Source organism: Neovison vison, chromosome 12 (genome assembly GCF_020171115.1).
Source record: "Neovison vison isolate M4711 chromosome 12, ASM_NN_V1, whole genome shotgun sequence".
NCBI lineage: Eukaryota > Metazoa > Chordata > Mammalia > Carnivora > Mustelidae > Neogale > Neogale vison.
Window position 1 is genome coordinate 106,030,153 of NC_058102.1, and position 15,572 is coordinate 106,045,724.

Genomic DNA, 15,572 nt, shown 5'->3' on the forward strand with positions numbered 1-15,572 from the left:
GAAAGCTGTTGTAGCAGCAGCCTCAAGAACTAGGTTTCAAAGAGTAGCTTATTGGGACGCCTGGGTGGCACAGTTGGTTGGACGACTGCCTTTGGCTCAGGGCGTGATCCTGGAGTCCCGGGATCGAGTCCCACATCAGGCTCCCAGCTCCATGGGGAGTCTGCTTTGCTCTCTGACCTTCTCCTCCCTCATGCTCTCTCTCACTGTCTCTCTCAAATAAAAAAAAAAAAAAAAAAAAAAGAGTAGCTTATCATTATAGTGTTTAGGGATTTAGAAAAGTGAACTATTGATTGATTCATTTAACAAATATTTATTGCACTCCTACTGTGGGCTTGGCTCTGCAGCAATAGATAAATTAGACCAGGTTTGCCTTTGCGGCATTTACATTTTAATGGGTGCAGGGTGGGGAGGGAAGATGGGACTGGCTGGCTCAGTAGTGAGAGCATGCACCTCTTGGTCTTTTGAGTTCAAGCCCCACATGGGGTGTAGAGACTATTTTAATTAATTAATTAAAACTTTCATGGGTGAGAGGGTACAGAAACAAAACAGAGAAAATGATAGCTTATTTTAAAAAATGGTGTTAAGGAATCAAAAAGATTATATGAAGATTTTATATAGTTGCTGAAAGTCTGCTTTTATAGGGAAGCACAAGGACCCTCTGTGAAGTCTGATATTGTTGCTGAGACCTATAAAATGGTACTGAGCTTGCCATACAGACCTAGGGGAAGAAAATTCCAGGCAGAGGGAATAGCAAGTCTGAAGTATGTCCAGGGAAGAGAGGGAATATCATTGTGGTCATGGAGGGATAAACAAGAAAGAAGTGGTAAGCAGAGAGGTTGGAGGGTGGGTAGCAGCCAGTCATGGAGGGCCTTCCAGGGCCTTTACACGCCTGGAAAGACTATTTAGCTCTAAGTGTTGTATGTCTTTGAAGGATTGTGTGTAAGGAAGAAACATGAGCTGATTAAGGTTTTTATCCATCATTCCCTCTGCTCAATGGAACATGTATATTATGTGTTCTTGTTGTTTCTATTTAAAGAAGAGCAAATTTGTGCCAAAACATGTTGTCATGTCCTACTTGGTATAGTTCTAAGCTCCATTATCTGACCCTTCTCAGAGCCCAAAATAAATAAAATAAATTTATTTTAAAGAATTTCTACTGTGGACACTTCAGGAAAAGGTTAAGAGAATCATCTAGAAATAGGAGGCTTTCAGATGTTCTCCAACGTTCCTTGCCATCTTGTTCCTTAGTTCGTTTTAGACTTAATGGAAATCATTTCTTTCCTTTCTTTTGTTGCCTAAGTACTATTTGAATTACCGAAATTGTAATTTTATTTTCCCTCTGACCTGCAGTCCCTAAAGGATAAGTTAGTTCAAGAGAAAAAACTGTCCAACATGTATCAAGAGCAGTGCATTTCCCTAGAAGAAGAACTTGCCCGAATTCGTGAGGAAGAGGGAGTGAGGAGAGAGATCTTCAAGGTACAAATTCTCTGCCACTTCTGATGGGGTAGGAAGCGCAGATGCTCCGGGAATGTGTCCCTCTCTTCACAAAAGCCTTGCCATGTCTCTATATTTAGGATCGCACTAACAAGATGGGGAAGCGTTTACAGGTGATGACAAGACGCTATGAGGCCTTGGAGAATCGGCGCATCCTGGAAGTAGAAGGCTTTAAGACGGATATTAAGATTCTCCGGCAAAAGCTGAAACACTTGGAGCAAATCCTCTATAAGGTAATCACTGATCCTGAATTACCGAGAGTGGAGAAAAGGGGTGCAGGTAAGGAAACATGGTCGTGAGGGCTCCTCAGAAGAAAGATGGGCTGTTTCCCTGGTGGTAGACCCTCGCGGATCAACATCCTTTAAGTCTCATTAAAAGCAGCTTAAGTACACAGCAGAGGGAAGACACAGTAGACTAAAATCATTGCTAGTCTGCACCATTGTACTTCCATCTGAGTTAAACTTAGCAGAAAGCTTCCTCCTTCCCAGATCAAGAAGCAGATGAAAAGAACTGTGTCTATTTTACCAATGGAGAGGGAGTGAGTGAGTAAGGAATGAAGTAGTTTCTCCCCTCAAACACAGCTTTATTTAGAATTCAGGTTGCCTCAGAATCCTTCTTAGATTTTTTTTTTAAGATTTTATTTATTAATTTGACAGACAGAGATCACAAGTAGGGGGAGAGGCAGGCAGAGAGAGAGGAGGAAGCAGCTCCCTGCTGAGCAGAGAGACTGATGTGGGGCTTGATCCCCAGGACCTTGGGATCATGACCTGAGCCGAAGGCAGAGGCTTTAACCCACTGAGCCACCCAGGCGCCCCGAGTCCTTCTTAGATTTAAGCAGTAATCCACATATCCTAAATGATTGCTATGTGCCAAATGAGGTTAGTTACAGAAGAGAAGCTTTTTTTCCCATTCTTTGGCAAATTTACCAGTAACGTTTATATTGGCCTCTGTTTTTACTCATTACTCTTTGTTGACCTCTATCTTTTTTTTTTTTTTTTAAAGATTTTATTTATTTATTTGGTAGAGAGAGATCACAAGCAGGCAGAGAGGCAGGCAGAGAAAGAGAGAAGGAAGCAGAGAAAGAGAGAAGGAAGCAGGCTCCCGGCTGAGCAGAGAGCCCGATGCGGGGCTCGATCCCTGCGACCATGACCCGAGCCGAAGGCAGTGGCTTAACCCACTGAGCCACCCAGGCACCCCTGTTGACCTCTGTCTTATGGCTTCTTTACTATCGTATAGAAAAGCAGAGTCTCATGCCTTTTCTGCTTTAATTCTACTCTACATTTTCTTTCTTTTAGTCATTAGCAAGCTAAGGATTGAATTTATCTTATGTGCTAAAAGTCTGCCAAAAAGGAGCCAGCATGGCCTAGTCTTTATGACTGATTTCTTTCTCCTGGAATGTGCCATAAACATTTTTTCTTTTTTTTCCCAATCTCTAGGCAACACTGAATGCCCAGGCAAACCAGGATCTTGCCATTCTGTGTGAGGTGCGTGACAGCAATAGACGGGCACATAAGCTTCAAGGAGAACTGAAGAACCTTAAGTCCAAAGTCTTTGGTCTGGAGAATGAACTTAGACTCTGTTGACTTTTACATTTAGCCATTGCCTTTATCTGGAATAGGTCTGCTTCCTAAAATCTGAGGAAAAGGTCCTTTTCTCCCAGAAACTATGCACAGAGCTGGCTAGAATCGTGATATCCGTTATTAAGAAGATGGAGCTAGGAATTGGGGACCACTAAAAGAGCCCTTCTTGCATGCTAAGCTTTAGCTATCATTTTTGCTGTCCTATTAACCCTCTTTGTGTTTTTGGTCTGGATTATAACCTGAATCACTTAGAGACTTTCCCACATCATTTCTCCCATTTATAATATGATGACAGTTTTTGTTTTTTTAAGAAGGCAGTGATGATGAAAATTCCAGAAGGAAGTATTTTTTTGCTATGAGCTTGACTGGGTGTCGGAAGTTGAAACTCTGCCTTAGATCAAGGCATCCTCTGAGGTTGCCCAAGGCAGCAAATCACAATCTATCACATGTAAATAGTAATTCTGCTATTTAACTCTTCCATTGTGAGCCAAATTACTTTTTTGGATACCCAGTCTCAGTAAGTTTCACCAGAGGGCACTAGAGACCCTAGTCTTTTTTTTTCTTTTTTTCTTTTAGAGACGCTATTTTTAAGTAATATGTTCATCTAGGAAAATAAAGGTGCCACGTTGGTAAGAGTGAGTGAAACTTTAGTCATCCTTATATGAAAGATCATTATCATACCAATAAAATGCTTTTTTACTTTAAAAAAAATGCTTTTTTAAAAAAATCTATAAATCAACTATTTTTCAATAAAAATGTAATTTAAAAGATTCTGGTTTCTATAATTTCTTGTTAAAACCACATTTATAACTTTGTTAATGACTCGGTTTATTTACTTGTTCCGTGGTCTCTGTAGTTTTGTACAATTATTAAGGTTTTTTACTCTGAAATTTTATGATTTAATAACCTTTTTGTTTGATGCCTAGCATCAAAACAGTAACTAATAAAAAGTCAGTTCCTTAAGTGTTAGCACAAAAGGAAGAACCATCCGTTATATATGTCCCTCTAAAGCCCAAGACTGATCCTTCTGGGAATTTGGGGTTGAATTTATTAGTGAAAAAACTGTAATCTGGGGGCACCTGGGTGGCTCAGTGGGTTAAGCCTTTGCCTTCGGCTCAGGTCATGATCTCAGGGTCCTGGGATCGAGCTTCACATTGGGCTCTCTGCTTGGCAGGGAGCTGCTTCCTCCTCTCTCTCTCTCTCTGCCTGCCTCTCTGCCTACTTGTGATCTCTGTCTGTAAAATAAATAAATAAATAAAATCTTTTTTAAAAAAAGAAAATCTTTAAAATATATATATAATAAAAAAAGAGTCCCATGTTTTACCAAATGAACCGGTCTCCAAAAGGTCTTTTTTTGTTGTTAAGATTTTATTTATTTCTTTGACAGAGAGATCACAAGTAGGCAGAGAGGCAGGCAGAGAGAGAGAAGAGGAAGCAGGCTCCCTGCTGAGCAGAGAGCCCAACGCTGGGCTGGATTCCAGGACCCTGGGATCATGACCTGAGCCGAAGGCAGAGGCTTTATCCCACTGAGCCACCCAGGTGCCCCCAAAAGGTCTTTTTTTAAGCCTCTACATAGCTTTATGGGTCTCAGCTGTGAAGGAGTCCACTCCTGGACTGACCCGTGGCTTTAGTTCCCAGTTAGTCCTACAAAAAAGCAAGTGTGTACATAACAAAGACTTCTGGAGCACTCACTTCCTTGATTACGTGTGTCTAAGGTGACATCACAGTCTTTCCCTGTTACCGTTTGGAGTAGCTCTCAGTTTGCAAATGACATAATTTACTTCTAAGCTACTAGATGATAATATTCACACCCTAAGTGGAACCTAAGTGTATGGAGTAAGATTGTTACTCCACTGCCCTTGCCATAGCAGCTTTCTGGGAACTCGCCTGTCAAATAGCAGTGATCACCGCTTTTGTTTGCAGATCTTTTTGGTATCTCTTCCTCTTTGCTCCTTGGACTGCATGACTTCTTTTTGAAAACTGAGCCAGCCACGCCTTTTTTTTTAAACTAAATGTGTTGTATTGACACACGAACAGACTGACCAATGGCACAGAATATGAAGTGGAGAAATAGGCCCAATTAAATACTGGAATTTAGGTTATTGTCATAGAGTCAAGTTGGTCTGCTAAATATGTATTTGTTTTAGTTAAACAATTATTTATTATAAAATCTTGTGCTTGAAAAATTAGCTCATTTACCTCCACCTGCTGACATCTATGCCAGAATACCTTTTTTTTTTTTTTAATTTTATTTATTTATTTGACAGACAAAGATCACAAGCAGGCAGAGAGAGGAGGAAGCAGGCTCTATGCTGAGCAGAGAACCCAACGATGCGGGGCTCAATCCCAGGACTCTGGGATCATAACCTGAGCTGAAGGCAGAGGCTTTAACCCACTGAGCCACCCAGGCACCCCCTATGCCAGAATATCTTTTAGATAATTGCAGAGTCACATGTGGTTGTAAGAAATCATACAGAGAGATCCTTTTATATGCAGTTTCCCCAAGTACTCCATTCCGACACAGCTAGACTACAGTTTTTGCATCCCAGCAAACTCTGAATAGGACCACAAGGTTTCTGATGGGCCTTGTGTTGGTTTTGTGCCCCTCCCCCCCTTTTGCTTCATGATTGTCCTACCCACTAAGCATCTTGGTATTTAACCATATCAGTGCTAATTTTAAATTTGTACAATCTTGATATTGCTATGTTGACTGTTCTTTGCCTTGACATTTAGAAAGAGATAATGAAATGTTAAATGGAGGAATCTAAAATCTGAGTAATGTAGTATTATAGTATTGTCATGCAGATTTCTATAAAATTTCACTGGGCCCCAAGCTCCAGAATCAGTAAGGATTGAGCTGGTCTGTCTGAAGTTCTTTTACTTAAACTAGAGTGATTCTTCATTTCAGCCCTACGACTTGCATCACTCCCTAGGCCAGGCCAGCACCTGATAAGCTTCTGCAGAAAATAGCTATGTTCTCTATGTGCCAAAAGCTGTGTTCTCTTTCTTGCTTTGTGTCAAAGCAATGAATTCCTTTCCCCTCCAAAACGACCTCATAAAATTCCTCTTTCTCTGTATGTTCTTTGCTCAAATCCTCTATAACGTTTTTGGGATTCTGTATTTCGCCTCTACTTAGTCTGGGCATAACCCTCTGGAATTCATCCTGCACCTTCTCCTTGTGGGTCATACCTGGCCTCCCAGCTTCACCTCCTGAGCACTGGCATCTTAGGATGCTACCCTGTCCTCGCCTGTTCTCCCTGCTTTGTCAATCTCTGTCCCAGCTCCTCTGTCTGCTGGGTTTGCTCACTCCTTGCCTGATTCTCTTCTGCTTATCCCACAATGTCAGTATCCCCAGGACTCTGTGACCCACATGATCCTCCCTAGGTGATCTCGTGCTTTTCTATCATGCCAACAATGTTATGGGATTTCTTTTCCTAGAGGTCTCAAAAAGCAGGAGTAATCTCCCTTGAGAACAGTATGGAATTTTTAAAAAGAAACTTTTATTATTTTTTAAAATTATTTATTTTATAAAGTACTCTCTACACCCAATATGGGGCTTGAACTCACAACCCTGAGACCAAGAGTTGCATGCCCTACCCACCAACCCCGCCAGGCACCCCAGAACAGTATAAAATTTAAGGAAAAAGTTAGTTGAAAGCAAAACTTTCCATGTAGTAAGCCAAGGTTGCACTGGGTTGGGAGAATGTATAGCAAAGGGTGACTGAACTCAGATGAGAAAAATAAATCAGAGATTTATTTATTTATTTTTAAATATTTATTTTTTTTTACAGAGATCACAAGTAGGTAGAGAGGCAGGCAGACAGAGAGGGGGAAGCAGGCTCCCCTCCCCAGGCACCCCTCAGAGACTGATTTAAAGTTCCCAAGTTCACTTTCTAATAATCTAAAGAAAAACCGAGAGCATGAAATGTCCCCTAAAAAGATCTGGGATGATGGAATGCAAGGTGTTCCCATGCATATCTCTCACTGACCTGTACTGACAGCCCTCTTTTGAGGGTAGGATGTCAGGCTGAAGAGCAGAATCTTTGTCAAGGTAGAAGAATTTTTTTAGAACTCAAGGGAATAAAAAAGTTTAGGAAGACCTCAGCATTTCACTTTCTCCAAGAGTGGTTCCTTATACCCAACACACACCCTGACCACCCTCCACTACCATCACATACACACTGGGTATTTGGTGAATATATGAAGGGCGAGGAGAGCAAAAGAAAAGAAACCCCATCATGTGACTAGTTGTGCTGTCCTTGTCCCAAATCACTAGATGGGTTTTATCTCCTCTCTTCATAGCTTCACCCAATGAGAATGTTCTATTTCAATTGGTTCTTGGAAACTGACTTTATTATTTTTTTTATGGTGAAAAGATTTATATTTAGAATTAGCCAGCTGGACTCAGTTTAGATGATCCCAATTTTGTTGGCAACATCCAAAGCATCCTAGTCAGGAGCCAGCTGAATGGAACATATGCCTTCTTCTCTCCATCGGGCCTGATCAGGGTGTTGACCTTGGCCACAACAATGTCACAGAGCTCCTTCACAGCCTGTTTGATCTTGTGCTTTTTGGCCGCAACATCCACAATGAATGCAAGTGTGCTGTTGTCTTCTATTTCTTCATGGTTGACTCGGTGGTCCTGATGATGGCAGACTGCTCAAGCTTGCTTCTCCTGGGAGTGCTCTGTTGAAGATATTTGGGCTGCCTTCAGAGACGTCTTGGGCCGTCTTAGGTAAGTGACGTGCAGATCTTTTCTCTGTGACTGTGGGCACCTTTCAGCACCCCTGTCCTGGCCTTGCTTTGGCTTTGGCTTTGGCTTTGGCTTTGGGAGGGGCAGGGGCTTCCTCGTCACCTCTGGTGCCATCTTCATGAAAGGGCTGGTTCTTGTAAACTGATTTTAAATCCGACTCCCAATCTCAACACCTTAGCATTGACCATGGAAGGTGATAGGAGCCTCCCCCGCCACCAAGAGGGGCCGAAATCCTTCTTGTCCTCACCCTAACCCCTTCCTGCTCCTGACGAGCCTCAATATTCACGGGGTTTGCTGCCTGCAGAGGGCGTTGAGAGTGGATGAGCAGCGTTGCTCTTAAATTTTCCCTCTCCAGAGCCAAGTTAAATTCCGGAGAACCACATACAGTGAGGATTTTTGTTTTCTTTCTTCCATCCCCAGTCCGGGTGGCGGCAGAGCTCAAAGGGTAGTCTGTTCTGGGGAAAAGACGGCGTCTGCCTCTCTCCCAAACCAGCCCTGATCAAATCCCAAGCAGCCGGTCCTTAGATAACACAGCTGAGAAACCTGAAACCAACAGCCCGGACTCCCATCGGTGCCCAGCATCACCGTCTGAAACGGAGACATGCCGCTGAGATGCCACAGTGATTGAGTGTTAAGTAGCATGGCTGGGGTTCTCTCACCAGAGTTTATAGCCTGGACCTCTGAACTTAGACAAAGAAGGTTTTCAGAAAGTCTGTCTAGGGCTGGAGCCCTGGAGCTGTTTTGTGGCACTCTGCACACGTACTAGCCGTTAGGATCATTGTTCTTCCCTAGCAAAGCCATTCGGTACGTTCATCCAGCCTGCTGTCCACTGGCCTGGGTTGCCTGCCACTTTCCCAGCAGGTGAGGGGATTTGATTGTGTTTGTGGCAAGGAGAGGAACGTCCCTATTTCCACTGTTGCTTTAATAGAGGAAGACATCCTTCAATGAGGGGGTTGAAGAGGAGGCAGAGCCTCCTGGGATAAGGAGTAAGAACACTTCCCCTTATGACAGAGTGTTTACAGAGTGACTTCTGGGCTGGAAGCTCTAGAAGGAGTACAGCTTGTAGCATGTAGAACGGATGTGGTCCTTGACAAGCCCTGTTAGTGACTGGAGAAGCTGGGAAGTGGTAGATGTGTATGGAAGAGTTTCTTCAGGATGAAAGAATAGAGGTAAGAAATCCAGCTCCCCTCAGGGGCTTGGAGACCCACAGTTTATTCTGAAAATACTGAGAACATCCTCAACGCTGCAGAAGGTGGTGCCAGAGAGCTAAGTCAGGCAAGAAAGCTGCCTCTGAGTCTACCCTCTGGACAGTGTGGGTCCACCTTGTGTGTATGCATACTTGTGGGGACCAAGCCTGTGGGGTGTGTTGTCCTGGGAGAAGAGAAGAAAGCACCAAGGGTTCACTCAGAGGTACGTGGGTCATGGGTTTCAAGCCATGGCAAGTCACATAGCTCTCAGACATCAAACACTGCCAGGACGTGGGAGTGGGGAAGAAGCTTCCATGCTTTAGCTTTAGCTCCAAAGCCCCTCACCATTACCTGCAGTAGCAGATCGCAGCATGCAGACAGGAGAGAATGTCTTTCGACAGAAGGGTGAGAGCATGTCTTTCTCATGAGGTTTAGTGGTCAGAGAAAAGGGAGGTAGAGCTCCAGGGAAGGCTCTTTTAGCCTCTGTCTCAGCACCAACTAATGAGCAATGGAGAGTGCTGCTCACCCTTTCTCCTTGTGGGTTTCCCAGCAACAAAGCAAATCTGAGTGGAGGGGAATAATTGCTGTTACTCAGCTGAAAAGCCTGAACAAGTCGAAGTTAATTTTTTGACTTAGATAATTGTCTGTTGACTTGCTGGGGAATCCCTTTCCTTGGGGGAGGAAGGCAGGAAGAGGGGTTGTGATAATTTGGAGGTATTCACACTGCAGACTGGAAAGAGAAGCAAGACCCAGCAATAGACGCCAAGTTTAAGCTTCGAAGCATATAGTTCCAGTCTGGGTCATACCTTGCATTTGCTGAAGATCAAATCAACAACTCCATTTGCTTGGGAGGGAGATGAAGCCATAAGCTCTCAGTCTGTGAACTGCCTGGGAACCTTTCCTGAAAGCTAAAGAGCTTTGTTCTGACCCGTAACATCTCTGCCCTCTGTTCGTCTTTCCTTTGACTCTTCTCTAGACATGATATTTTTTCAAAAAATCTTTTGTTGATTTTAGAGAGAGTTTTATTTATTTGAGAGAGAGAGAGAGAGAGAGAGTGAGAGAGGGAAAGCAGAGAGGAAGAATGAGAGAGAGAAGAAGACTCCCCGCTGAGCAGGGAGCCTGCCCTGGGGCTTGATTCCAGGACCTGGAGATCATGAACTGAGTTGAAGGTAGATGCTTAACTGACTGAGCCATAGAGAGGGGAAAAAGCGACCTCGTTTGTGAAGAGTGGAGCAGCAGCACTGAAGAGGGTGGGGAGGAGCAGGAGGAGAAGTATTATCATGTGGCTCCATGAGTTATGGATGTGTGAGAGTGAGCTCAGAGTTTCCAGGGTGAATATATTGCTCCAGGGAAACTTCCAGGGAAATATGTGCAAAGGGGGGGGGAAGGCATTGGATCTGAAGTTAGAAAGCCTGAGTGTGAGTGTCATCTAAGATGCAAGTCACCTATATCACCTTGAACCAGTTATTTAACATCTCCTTATCTGTAAAATGGAACTAGTGAAATCTATAGCCGTGGATGTGATACATGAGCTGAAAGAGATAAAGCAAATAAATGCTAGCCATGATGGCCATGGCACTGGGAGATAGTTTCACGACTGTCCTTTCCTCTCTTAGGAATTGTCTCAGAATAAAGGAACTCAGCCCTCTGCATTGTCATAGTCTAAGACATTGACTTAGCAATGGCCCAGAAACCCTCACTGAACTATCATCAGAATTTCTACTAACCAAGATACATGTCCATGAAATACTTTGAAGAGCAGAGAAGTTCCTGAAGTAAAAGACAAGAGCGAGGGTCTATATGGGCAGAGGGCAATATGGAAGCTCAGGCCAGAGGAGTTGTTTGGGTCCAATGGAAAGAGAAACAGAGGCTAAAGTCGTGGTTCTAGTTCTGATTCCATCACCGCACTGGTTATCTGATCTTGGCACAGATCACCTTGAAGAAACTGAGGTTTGCACAGTTCATCTGTCAATAGAGGAGAGTATCTTTCCTACTATTCTCATGTGGTCATGAGGAAGAAAACACATATGATGAATATGTAAGTTCAAGGTGCCACATTATAGTGTAAGTGTCAGGTTTGAGGAAATGGGAAAGGGAGACTCTGGGATCATGGCAGTTACATAGTAAAGGCTGCCATCCCTATGACTAGAATCCATATGGCTCTGGACACAAGAGTTCTGCTACCACACCTACTGGTCACTGTACACATTTCCCTTTTGAATTCTCTACAAACCAGAATTTCCTGGTCCCTGTGCTAGCCTCGGCCCATTTTAGAAAGCTTCGACTGACCTCTCTCACAAAGCCTCTGCAATTTAGGAGAAGAGATTTTGTGGTTTGACCTGATGCTGACATTCTAGCCAAGCCAAAGACCAGAGCCCATGCCATCCAAATTACAGGTGACATGATGGAAATGCTCTTTCTTTTCAGGTGTGAATTGTGCAACATGACCCTGGGCCATTGTGGACAGGGGCCAGCACTAAAGTGGGAGAGTGAAAAGACAGTGAAAATCATCAGAAGAACCAGTGAGTATCCAGAAAAATTGACATGACAATGAACAGATATATTGTGCCACTAAAATTATACCTTAACCTATATACTTAGCTTTGGACCTGAGGGAAAAGGACAGCTAGCTCCCATTGATTGAAAAAAAGAATTTGGGTCTCAAAGTCTGGATGCTGCTGCCTTGCTGTGATATTAGGAGTCAAAAGGGGATTTGGAACAAGCTGTCTGAAAGCAGCATCTGGATGGGAGGGAAATCTCAGTGCTGAGGAGATAGAAGAGGAAGAGCCACAAAGGTTTCCTGGCATCCTTATCCTTGCCATCCATGCACCCTCTCACCATAAGTAGAGAAAGAAAAGATTTTTTTTAATTTTTATTTATTAACTTTTTAAAAAGTAAGTGCTACATCCAATATGGGGCTTGAACTCATGACCCCAAAGTCAAGAGTCACATGCTCTTCCAACTAACCCAGGCTGGCATCCCAGAAATGAGCTGTTTAAGGTATAAGAACACAGAATGGGAAGAGAAGGGCAAAGAAATGAGATGTGCAGAGTGATCTCTTTCCCTTAACGAATTTCTTTGGAATTTACTATTAGGACCAGAAACTTAGTCTTTAAGTTGTCAGATCTCTTTCTGTGGAATGTCATTCCTCCTCAACTAAATGGCTGCCCTTTGTTTTATCTCCCTCCCAGTTCCCACATAGTGGATACTTCAAGGGTTTGGTTGATAGAAGTGGTTACATGTGTCCTCTCAGGAGGAACTATCTTTTTAATTAATTAAATTTAATTTTTTATTAATTATTTGATAGACAGAGATCACATGTAGGCGGAGAGGCAGGCAGAGAGAGAAGGGGGGAAGCAGGCTCCTTGCTGAGCAGAGAGCCTGATGCGGGGCTCGATCCCAGGACCCTGGGATCACGACATGAGCCGAAGGCAGAGGCTTAACCCACTGAGCCACCCAGGTGCTCCTTTTTTATTAATTATTTTTATTAATATATAATGTATTATTTGCCCCAGGGGTACAGGTCTGTGAATCTTCAGGCTTACACATTTCATAGCATTCACCATAGCACATACCCTCTCCAATGTCCATAACCCAACTACCCTCTCCACATCCTCCCTCGCCCCAGCAACCCTCAGTTTGTTTTGTGAGATTAAGAGTCTCTTATGGTTTGTCTCCCTCCTGATCCCATCTTGTTTCATTTTTTCCTTCCCTACCCCCCTAACCCCCTACTCTGCCTCTCAAATTCCTCATATAAGGGAGATCATATGATAATTGTCTTTCTCTGATTGACTTATTTCGCTCAATATACTACCTTCTAGTTCCATCCATGTTGGTGCAGTTGGCAAGATTTCATTTCTTTTGATGACTGCATAGTATTCCATTATATATATGTGTGTATGTGTGTATATATATACACACATATATATCACATCTTCTTTATCCATTCATCTGTTGATGGACATCTAGGTTCTTTCCATAGTTTGGCTGCTGTGGACATTGCTGCTATAAACATTTGGGTGCAGGTGCCCCTTCGGATCATTACACTTGTATCTTTAGGGTAAATACCCAGTAGTGCAACTGCTGGGTTGTAGGGTAGCTCTATTTTCAACTTTTTGAGGAAAGGAGGAACTATCTTGAGGAGAGGATTGTAGTAGGGGCTGCTACATGTTTCCATGACAAAGTACCTGAGAGGGACTCAGGCTAACAGTCAATCTGGTTGCTCCCAATGAGAGAAAGAGAGAGAGAGAGAGAGAGAGACTCTCTACTTACAGAGACCAGGCTCACCCAGCACCTTTCTCAACCAAGATTGTCGGTGCTGACTGCTCTTGCCTCTCAGCCTCTTGGTCAGAAGAGCATGGGAAATGTACACGTCTCTGGTTTGGAAATTTGCAGAGATATGTCCTTGGGGCTATTAGAGAATTGCTCTTTAGATCTAACTTTTGTTAAAAAACTACACCGGAAGTTCTGGCAGCTGTTTGCTCCAAGCAGTATCTTCATCCTCAAACATTACTCAGTGCTAAAAGGGACATTGTGCCACCTCTTGAAGAAGCAAAGTTCCCACTTTCCAAGCCTCGCGGTGAGGCTGGGGAGTCTGTATACATCCGCGGGTGGGGCAGGTTATCAGTTCTACAGGAACTCCAACCAGGATAGGGTTGTCCAAGATGGGGTTGGTCCAAAAAAACTTCATAGAACCTAAAACGGACCTTGAAGCAAGGGTCAAATGTGACTAACCAAAAAAAAAAAAAAAAAAAAAAAGATAATGTATTGTGTGCAGCAAATGACTTCATTTTAGCAGGTTTCATATGCTCACATAAAGTTGGAAAAGGTTTTAGAAAACCTTGACTTCCGGATTTACAGTTTGCATTTTAATCAGTAAGCACTAGGAAGTCATTAAATATTTGTGAGCAAGTGTATGAATGGGTCAAAGAACTGGTAAGGGAGACAATGGTGGGGGTGGGGTGGTAGCTGGGAAAAGTCACAATAGTCCCTACAGATTATTGGACTACGCAGTATCCAACTAAGCTTGTAGCAGAGAATGGGAGGCACAGCACTCAATTCTCCGAACTTCTGTCTTGGAACACTGCATGTTGCTGGCTTGAATTAAAAATATGTGGGAATGCCTCTCTGCTCCTTGCTTCCTTCATTTCTCCTGACCACTTTCCCCAGGAAAGTGGAAGGAAAACTGCCATATTACCTGTTGATTGTCCCCAGGCAACTCACTGGGCTCCACTGGACCTTCATTATCTCATTTAAATCAGATGATCATAATTTTACCTGCCGGAAGGCAGAGCGCTGGAGTACGGAATATCTTGATGATCTTTTCAACTCTTTGAGTGCCTTTCTTGTGTGTATGTGTGTGTGTGTGTGTGTGTGTGTGTGTGTTTTAAATATTTATTATTTAAGTGATCTCTGCACTCAGCCTGGGGCTCCAATTCACCACTGGGAGATCAAGAGTCGCTCCATCTTTCAACTGAGGCAGACAGGCACCCCTCTTTTCCATTTTTAATTTTTCAGAACTCTCCAACATCTGCTTTCCCTCAATAGCTATTTCATCCCAGTCTGGGAAAAACCACTTGGGGTTCGATCTGGGGTGTGTATAACTTCCCCAGATTTTCTGGTTGACGTGGTGGTTGAAGGCGGGGATGCAAAGGTCTTCAAATCCAACTCGGACGAGGAATCTGTGGCTGAGTGAAGCGGTCATTGCCTCCCAACTAACACCACGTCTACTCTTATTATTAAAGTAGGAAGGAGGGCAGTCCCTGGCCCCGAGAGGCCCTGAAGTCAAAGCCTCAGGCTTCGATCACCCCCCCCCCCGCCCCCCAGCTCTTCTCCAGAGTGACCGCTCCCCAACTCCCCACTCTGCGCCCCTCTTCAACCCAGCTTCTATTTCACTTCTGCCTGAGGCACCACTCCTGCTAAGTGCCTGGGGGGTACCTCAGTTTCCCTCAGTCACACAGATTTCGGATCAGAACTCGCCCCCTCCAACACCCCAACCGTCCGAGTCGATGAAGGCGCCAGTCAATCTCTGGCCGCATCTTTTGCTGCCCCAAGGAGGTCAAAAGGGGTTCTTCCCCGAGGTTGCTCAGGGGCGGAGCCCACCTGGGCCCCGGGGGCGGGGCCGGGGCGGGGGCGGGACAGGTGGGTGTGCGGTCGCGCGAAGGGCTGGGCCAAGAATCCCGAGCGGGAGGCGGAGGAGAGGCGGGCGGGCGCGCACCTAGGGAAGCCTCCCTGTGGGCAGTGTGAGAGCGAGCGAGCGAGCGGGCGAGGAGGCGGGCAGGCGGGCGGGCGGGCGGCGTCGAGCCTGCGACGAGGAGAGGCGTGGAGAGGAGAGCCGGGCGCGGAGGACACTCGGGGGAGGAGGCGCCGGGTCTGCTCGCGGACAGAGACCTGCGAGGCGGCGGTGCGAGGCGCCCGCGCCGCGGGAGGGACCCCTCGCGCCTGGAGCATGAAGGGGGAGACGGCCTCGGCTCAGCCCTGAGACCCTGGGCTGGGGCTGGGCCACCGCGCGCCCGGGGCGCTGGGCCCGGCAGGGGGGCGGGGGCTGGGTGCCGAGCG

The 15,572-nt window shown here is 44.8% G+C and overlaps 1 protein-coding gene across 3 annotated transcripts in view; it reads left to right on the forward strand.

The window, feature by feature from the left end:
- Window positions 1–3,888, forward strand: part of CCDC77 (coiled-coil domain containing 77) — a 28,404-nt gene extending 24,516 nt beyond the window's left edge. For all 3 annotated transcript variants that reach the window (XM_044227211.1, XM_044227212.1, XM_044227213.1), the window contains 3 exons: window positions 1,351–1,476; window positions 1,575–1,727; window positions 2,931–3,888. In XM_044227211.1, coding sequence (XP_044083146.1) covers window positions 1,351–1,476; window positions 1,575–1,727; window positions 2,931–3,077 — 426 coding nt within the window. In that variant the 3' untranslated portion in view covers window positions 3,078–3,888. The remainder of the gene's footprint in view (window positions 1–1,350; window positions 1,477–1,574; window positions 1,728–2,930) is intronic.
- The last annotated feature ends 11,684 nt before the right edge of the window (window positions 3,889–15,572 follow it).